The 8,740-nt window shown below is 38.1% G+C and overlaps 1 protein-coding gene across 1 annotated transcript; it reads left to right on the top strand.

Annotated features, from left to right (window-relative positions):
• The first annotated feature begins 286 nt into the window (after window positions 1-286).
• LOC108668753 (prostatic acid phosphatase-like) lies at window positions 287-8,256 on the top strand. The gene is made up of 8 exons (XM_047879537.1): window positions 287-540; window positions 2,584-2,682; window positions 3,549-3,800; window positions 5,004-5,189; window positions 5,387-5,419; window positions 6,144-6,264; window positions 6,714-6,925; window positions 7,105-8,256. The coding sequence occupies exons 1-8, from the start codon at window positions 427-429 to the stop codon at window positions 7,402-7,404; spliced, it is 1,317 nt and encodes a 438-aa protein (XP_047735493.1). The 5' UTR covers window positions 287-426; the 3' UTR covers window positions 7,405-8,256.
• The last annotated feature ends 484 nt before the right edge of the window (window positions 8,257-8,740 follow it).

The raw sequence follows: 8,740 nt of genomic DNA, 5'->3' as shown, positions 1-8,740 counted from the left end.
CAATGACGCAGAGATAATCATTCTTCTCGTTATCACATGGTTTAGACGAAGGATATCTAGAACCAAAAGATGCCCAACCACAGAAGTAATGAAATTCATTGTGTTTGATATCAAGTTTAATTCCGGTGGGTGGAGATCGCGGACGCGATAAGCGTAGATTATATAGCTTTAAGAACCGCCCTGAACGTTCAGTCGGCAGATCTATCGTACGGTGGCTGCGTCTTAAGTCACGACGTAAATTATTCATCAGGATTGTTATGAATAGGTTAAAAAATTATACAAGTGGATAGTATATATATAAGAAGAAAAATGAATTTTATATTCTAGGTTTGCGCTAAATTCCCTTGATTTCAAAGTTCACCTGAAACCTGAACTTTGGCTGTTTCAGTCGGTGTGATCGCGTTAATAAAAGGCCTTGAAACCGCCATGTTATTTCATTTGTTCACATTGTTCCTGGCCGCATCGAGCTGCGCTGGACAGATCCTGTACGATGAATACATCTACACTCCAGCGGCCCCCACCCTGCAACACGTCTCTGTTGTGAGTACCTTGTCGTAAGGGTTCCGTCTGTGTCGTAAGCGCCTCGTCTGTGTCGTAAGTGTCTCGTCTGTGTCTTAATTGCCTCGTCTGTGTCGTAAGTGCCTCGTCTGTGTCTTAATTGCCTCGTCTGTGTCTTAAGTGCCTCGTCTGTGTCGTAAGTGCCTCGTCTGTGTCTCTCGTCTGTGTCGTAAGTATCTCGTCTGTATCGTAAGCAGATCATTACTGGCAAGGTATTCAAATATTTATATAAATTAGATTTGATCACGGGAAAACTTCCTTCCGCCAGTTATCACCATCAGATGTAATTAAGCTAACGAACAAAAGTTCAATTTTATCACCGAAAAAATTAGTACCATGAATCTTTATTAAGATCTTTTCTGTGGAATAGTGATATTATAACTTTTACAAAGTTTACGAACAAAACTTGTAATTTTGAAAAAAAGCGCACTCGCCGGGATTACAGTCAGTCAGAAATCAATGGAAACATCTATCAAATTCCAGGAACTAATACTTCAATTAAGGGGTATTCACTTTTTCTTAGACAAAGAGAAACATATTCAAAACATAGATTTAAGATTATTGAAGCAACGCAAACCAAGAGGTGCCTTCAAGTTCTGTTTATCTCTGAGGTTCCCACATGAGTAACTCAAATGATACGACATATTCCCATATGTGGTCGTCGGTAGATTAGGTTTAATGTACGGACAAACTTCCAACATGCGGGGATGTTGCTCACTGGAATCATTTTGGTTGCTCACTGGAATCATTTTGGTTGCTCACTGGAATCATTTTGGTTGCTCACTGGAATCATTTTGGTTGCTACCTGGAATCATTTTGGTTGCTCACTGGAATCATTTTGGTTGCTCACTGGAATCATTTTGCTGAGCGCGCTAACGTCGAATGGAAGACGCTAATTTCACTTCCGGCCATTTTAGTAGAGCTTGACGTGCACCATTTTAGTAGAGCTTGAAGTACATGCGGTCCCATACGTTGTCGATTGTTTACCAGCGCCAGATAATACTACAATTAAAACCATATTTGACCGGATAACGTAACTGCTGTTTGTGAACTCTGCCACGACAGATGAGTTTGTTACGGATAACGACGACTGATAAACTTTGATAAAAAAGGTTAACTTTGATTGATATTAGATATTGTGGATGAACGTGCGAACATTCGGTGATATTTTAACTTACGTGTGTGTGTGATTTAGTTATTAGTATGTAAATTGTGAACATTATCCTTTATGAAACAAGCAAATATGGTTTCGTTGCATTGGAATTATAAAAATCTTCATGCAAAATCTTCATTTTGTATTTAGCCTAACCCTAAATAAGCTATTCAACTGATACAAAAATGCTACATTTTTAACTTCTATCATATTGGCCGACTGCAGAAGAGTCCAAAAATTTTATGACAGAAGTCGAAATTTTTTTCTGCCATGAAAGCCTCTTGCCTGTATGATCTTCACATACACTGACGAATCGCATCGATAATACCTTTTAAACATATTGAATGAATGCAAGCCTACGGCGCTGCAGTTTTCGTGGTATTTTAATTTTATACGTAGTCATTAAAAGAATTTCCTGAACGCATTGTGAAGCTTTAGTTGCCCATAAACATTCAGTGCAACGAGAAATGGTTCATTATACTCGTTGAAATACTTCCCGCTTGTCAGAAATTTACGGAGTAAAGAACTACTTAGCTTTTCAATGTTCTTCCCATTCATGTTAGAGCTCTTCAGTCACGGTATTAGAAACCAGTCTGGGTGTTCTCCCAGGACATCTGCTGTTTACGTTTCTTTTCTGGTTGTTCTCACTATGCCATAGCATTTCACGCTCATCTTGTGTTCGTTTCAGTTGTTCCGACACTGCCCCCACTCACTTGTCTGGTTGTTCTCACTATGCCATAAGGCCCGTAACATTTCACGTTCATCCTGTGTTTGTTTCAGTTGTTCCGGCACTGCACCCACTCACTTGTGTGGTTGTTCTTACTGTGCCATAAGGCCCGTAACATTTCACGTTCATCTTGTGTTTGTTTCAGTTGTTCCGGCACGGCGCTCGTTCCCCCATCTCGACTTACGCCCTGGACCCCAACAGTCACCCCGATGTCTGGCCACAGGGCCTTGGTCGGCTAACTCGGGTAATGTCATTGTAGGCATCAATATTTATTATCAAAGATCTTAATATCCGTAGCATCTAACGACTAGATGGTGAAGTGCTACGGATAGTGTCAGAAAGAGTACATTAAAGACAATGTTTAGTTACATAGAATGTTTTGTGGCAGAATGAAGCTCGAGTTGCAATCCTTAGTTCCGTATAATTGTTGACGATTGACCTTTGTATGTAGGTGGTAATTTCCATGTTTTTTGTTAAAGTTTATTTTAATTCTGAATAATGAACGAAAGTTAAACAACACGTTAGACAAATATTACAATTTGCCTCTTGAACCTTCGACTTGAGGCGTGTGTTATGAATTTTAATATACTTTATCTAATTAGCTCTAAAATTCTGAATGATAGAATAGTGTGACGAGATAAGTGCAACTTTTACAATCGACTCTCCTGGTGAATTATTCAATGAGATTTTTGATGATACAAATGTTTTGTTAATGCTAATACGGTAGCTGTGCTGAAAGCTCTGTATCACCTGTAAGCTCTGTATCTGCTGATATGATGTGAGGTAAGCTCATACTTTAAAAGGGAGCATTCATTATATCAATTCCACTTATGAACTCGTTAGTACATTATTTATCGTAAATAAAGCTGCTTATATTTGCCTTTAACTATATTACAAATTTGCTGATAAAAAATTCATCTGAAAATACACGGTAGCACTTCCTGAATAAAATATCGGCTTACTGACAGAGCGGCCGAATGCAGAATATTAAATCCACAAATTAACCTTGCATATGACCTCCAAAATCTGCACGCAATATTTATGAAATTAAATTTTTACAATATTCAACTTCGGATTGATTATTCAACTTGCCATCATCATTTGGTGCAGGAAGGACTGAAGCAGGTGTACCAGCTAGGACGATGGTTACGTGAGCGTTACAGCGCAGTTTTGTCGGTCGCGTGGCGCTACAATCAAGTGGTCGTCAGGAGCTCGGCTGAAGACCGTGAGCTGAACTCGGCCGCAGCTCTGTCGGCAGGCCTCTACAGCGAGTATTTCTTGCGTAGTCCGAACGAGCGATTCGATGAGGAGATGCCCTGGTCTCCCGTACCCGTACACAGCGCCCCACCTAAAATGGACATGGTAAGGGTTTGATTCGAAAATCGAAAATTTTGGAATTCGATTTCTGAGTGGTGTGAATTGCTTGGCCTGGCCAAGCAATCGTGCCATCTTGGAAAGTGACCTCGAAATCTGGTGTGTGTTTAAGGCACTCGTACACGGTGTGGTCAAATATTTATATCATTCATAATTGGGATTTAGGGAGTAGGATTCAGGGGTAAGATTTAGGGAGTCGACTGCTCTCAGATTTAAACATGAGGACATACACTAGATTAACCGGATTTCAATAACTCTAAAATCATTCGGATTGGACTTCAACTTTGGAAACAGTTTTCACTTTGGAGTAGCTGACGTTATGTAAAGAAGAGAAGTGATGGAGTATTCTACGAAAAATTTATAATTTTCCCAAACTATTAACAAAGTCAACAGATGATAACGGCGGCTTCATTTGTAAAAGGTTCGCCAACAAAAATGACTTTAAAAACTGCTTGCATAAATGTTAGATTTTAGTTTCGGGAGCAAAAGATCCATATTAATCCATCTACCAAATTAATCTTTTTCAAATCTTTTCCCAAACGCGTTCTTCAACCCTGGGCGTTTCATCGAGTGTTAAACGAATGGAGAAAAATCGGGCACTTCCAATAAATATAAGTATTTCTAAAGAAATAAAAGGCCATAGATGGCCACCATAGAAAGCGATTCGGATTTCAACTCCAATTGCAAGCATGAAAATTTAATATTAAAATTTTCCGCAATCATTCAGCACGGTCACAAATAGCACATGAGAAGTTTGAATAAATACGTATTGACAAATTAAAGTATGACAGCTGGATGCCGTCTTGAGTTCATATCGACTTTAAATTAGGTTTGTTTGCTTGTTGTCATGTATTTTTTATCAATTCAATTTTTTGTTTGCAAATTTTGACTGCTGGTAGATCGTACTTGTATTCTATAATTTTCGAACTGGCAATGGAGTTCCTCAAGACAAGCAATATCACTGAAACACTGGCTACATTTATAAACGGAACAAATATCGATGATTATATCTCCACTATATAGGCTATAGAGGATTAATTTTGTTTCTTCAGAGGAAATAAATATTGGGGATTTCAATCTGTTTATCTGCACGAAATAAATATTGCGCTTTGCTTCAATTTATCTGTAAGGAAATAAATGTTTAATTTATTTTTTTTTTCTTGGCAAAATGTTACTGGCTTTTTGTTACAGGAAATAGATACTGCGGATTCATGCACGAGACTCCAACAAATCGAAGCTGAACTGCACCAAGATGCCAGCGTGGTGAAGTTCCTGCAATCAATCAACTCGACACGCAGCATCCTCGCCGCGAAGCTCAACCAGTCCTTCGACACTGTCCAATCGTTATCGTTTCTTTACGATACCTTCAGAGTCGAGGTGAGTCATCAAGCTATCGTTTCTTTACGATACCTTCAAAGTCGAGGTGAGTCATCAAGTTATCGTTTCTTTACGATACCTTCAAAGTCGAGGTGAGTCATCAAGTTATCGTTTCTTTACGATACCTTCAGAGTCGAGGTGAGTCATCAAGTTATCGTTTCTTTACGATACCTTCAAAGTCGAGGTGAGTCATCAAGTTATCGTTTCTTTACGATACCTTCAAAGTCGAGGTGAGTCATCAAGTTATCGTTTCTTTACGATACCTTCAGAGTCGAGGTGAGTCATCATGCTATCATTTCTTAGCGTTACCTTCAAAGTGACATAAAAAACTTTATTTGCGTTGTAATTCTTGTGGAAATATGATTCTTGAAAGGAGGCTCCAGACTTCATAAGGAATATTGGTTCAATCTGAATTCAAAATATTGTATGGACTCATAGCCGAGTTTTCACCTTGCCTAATCCTGGTTGATATTACCAATAACCGATTTTTTAAACATCTGCTTGCACTGGTTTTATTAACGTATTCTATGTAGGAACTGCTAAAACTTCAGAATTTTCAGAAATTAATCAGGAAACTAAAAACTCGTGCTTATTAAATTACTCGGGAGTAATATTAAATTACAAAAGAAGTAATAATAATCAAACAAATCTCCAGCTGTGTTGGGTTCAAGTATGATAATGCCATTTTCCGCTAAAGTTATTTTTAATCCAAGAGAAGATACCAGATTCTAGATAAATCGTCATATGCTATACCACCATATGCAGAAAGCTCGTGAGGATTTACAATTTTAAAGTTTGCTAAAACCTACGCTAATCCGACACGCTCAATCGCATCTCAATCAGGATGAACCTTTACTCCAATCAAATATTGATTAATAGCATCATACACTAAATAAATATATTTTCGACATAAATGTAAGCAAATAAGTGTGTGTATTCTGTTCCCTGGCGCAGAAAGAGAACAACCTAACTCTGGCAGACTGGGCCGAGCCTCTCATGCCGACGCTGGACCTTGCCAGACGCCGCGACTTCCAGTTCCTGGCGGTGACTCACGAGCAGAAAGTTCTTAGCGCTGGTCAGTCCGCTTAGGAACTCGAATTTGTATGAAACTTTTTATTTCATTTTTCTATCCTTTTCTAGATCCTTCTATCCTTTTTTCTATCCTTTTCTAGGATATGGTAAGACACTAATAGCTTTCATTCGTATTGTAATTTTGAAATGAATCGTAGATTTTTTTAAATAAAGAACTCGGCAATGTCGCATATGCAGAAGACAGCCTTTGTTATGTGCAATTACTACAAGTAATGTTTACATTAGCAAATGTAAATACTTTGATTTAGTCAACGGAAAAAATCATGTATTCTTAAAATCCAGATCGAGTCGTCCACTGTGATCGAAACATCTAGTTGATTTCACATTTTAAAATTCCAAATAACAACATTTCATTGAAATTTATAGTTCAAATTGGAGGAGTAGAGCACCACTAGCGCAAATGTCCCTCATTATAGCCACGTATTCATGCAGGACCGCTGCTACAAAAGATCGTCAACAACATGTTATTGAAGCACGACATCGGGCTGAATGCTGTGAACATGTCGTTGTTTGCGGTACACGACACGAACTTAGCCGTGCAGCTCATCACCATTGACAACTACGACAACAGAGTGCCTGATTACGCCACAGCTCTGCTCTACGAACTTCATCGCCATGAGAAAAATGGCACCTACTTCGTTAAGGTCTGCAGTCGATGGATGTTATCACTTTTTATCCTGAAACAAAGTCTCAAAAACATTGTTGGTAGACTTGAACTGTTCATAAGGCCTGAATTCCACCCACCCATTGTTTTTCAAATTTCTTTGATAATTAAGCATTATTTCCCAATTCAAACACAAAATTAAACCTGAACTTTGTGCAGATGTATTACCACAACAACACATACGCCCAGAGCCCCATGAGGGAGCTCAAGTTGACGACCTGCGACACTGAGTGTCTCTTGGACGACTTCATCTACCACGTGAGCGAGTTCATGCCAAAAGACCTCACCGAACAGTGCCAGATATTGACTCCTCCACCCCAGCCGAGCTTCCTCGATACCAACAGGACGGCGGTCATCTTGATCGCGCCTTTCTTCGCCATCTTCGTCAGCGCAATAATATTCGCTATCGCAAGCAAGATCAGAAAGTGTTGCTGTCTGAGAAATTATGAGTTGTTCTAGCTTCATTTGTCTCTCAGTTGTTGATAGTTTTGGAGTATTATTTGAAATATATCCCAACTTTCACACACGAGTCTGTGCTTTGCTTCCAATTTTTTTAATTAAGGATATGTCGAACGTGTGTATGAGCTTGGATGATACAAATGACATTTCGTTGACTTTTGCTCAAACAAAAATGGGAGACCCCACTTACCATAAAAATTTTGAAATTATTGTGCAGTTTTACATGAGCGATGTCCTCAGGGTTTATCAAAGAGAAAACTTGGAATAAGTCAACCTGTGTTAGAAATTACGCGCGGTTTCTAAACGGCGAAGAGTTACATATGCTAGCAAATCCTGGTAGATCGTGCTGTTCTTCAAGTAAGTTATTGGTTCGGTGTGAGGTGCACTAGCTATTGTTTTAATCATGATCAGAACGAAAATAATTATGTGAGTAAAAGTTGTTTAATTCAAGTTATAATTTTACACAGCAGTAAGCTGGGACATCGCGATATCTGATTCACCACTAAATTTTCTGCCATGCAGATTAAATTGCTGTGACAAGTAACGATTCTTTGAAGTAATATGATCTTTGAAGTAATATATAGTAATTAATTCTATTTGAAGGCTAAATAGCTTCTAAAACTAGAGATCGTACCTAGAAAAAAGTAATCAACTTATTCCTAATTCTTGGTTGGATTTGACGATAATAACGTCGTGGCATGGACGAGACTAACAACGATTGAGCATTTAATCAATCTTTTAGTATTTATTGAAAATAAAATTGACTAAACCGCTGGAGCAAGATGGAGCTAAACCGCTGTCCATGGAAAGGGCAATCGAGCTGCGCCACCCCTTCTTCCACACGACCTATCACGTCCAGGACACTAGACAATAGGAATTCGCTTGAACAAGTAAAAATGAGAAATCGATTCATCATCAATTATCCCTTGCATCAGTTATAATAAGATCGACTATCAGTTAATAATCACCTCGTTTTATCAGCTATCGACTAATCAAAATTGATCATTTATCAATTAATCATTTATAAATTAATTATTCATCAAGTAATCGTTTATAAATTAATTAATCATCAATTAATCATTTATCAGTTATTCATTTATCAATTAATCATTTATCAATTAATCAAATTATCATTAGTTATTATAAATCAAATCAAAGTGTCTAACTATTGCAACACTTCTCTTTAACCACTGCTAGTTGTTTGTTCGTCTGCTACAAATCTTATAATCGATATTTAACACACTTATACCTGTCCAATCGATTTGAAATTTTGCACACTTGCGTAAAGTCGAAGACAATGCTTGAATCAATTGACAGAATAAATAATTTAAAAAAA

Source organism: Hyalella azteca, unplaced genomic scaffold (genome assembly GCF_000764305.2).
Source record: "Hyalella azteca isolate HAZT.00-mixed unplaced genomic scaffold, Hazt_2.0.2 contig3312, whole genome shotgun sequence".
In the NCBI taxonomy this organism is placed as follows: Eukaryota; Metazoa; Arthropoda; class Malacostraca; order Amphipoda; family Hyalellidae; genus Hyalella; species Hyalella azteca.
The sequence above is the reverse complement of the archived record's forward strand: the minus strand, read 5'-3'. Positions and strand labels throughout refer to the sequence as shown.

Coding starts and splice junctions, on each gene's coding strand:
- LOC108668753 (XM_047879537.1), top strand. CDS start 427: ATGTTATTTCATTTGTTCACATTGTTCCTGGCCGCATCGAGCTGCGCT. Junction 2,683..3,548: donor GCCTTGGTCGGCTAACTCGG/GTAATGTCATTG, acceptor CATTTGGTGCAG/GAAGGACTGAAGCAGGTGTA. Junction 6,265..6,713: donor GCAGAAAGTTCTTAGCGCTG/GTCAGTCCGCTT, acceptor GTATTCATGCAG/GACCGCTGCTACAAAAGATC.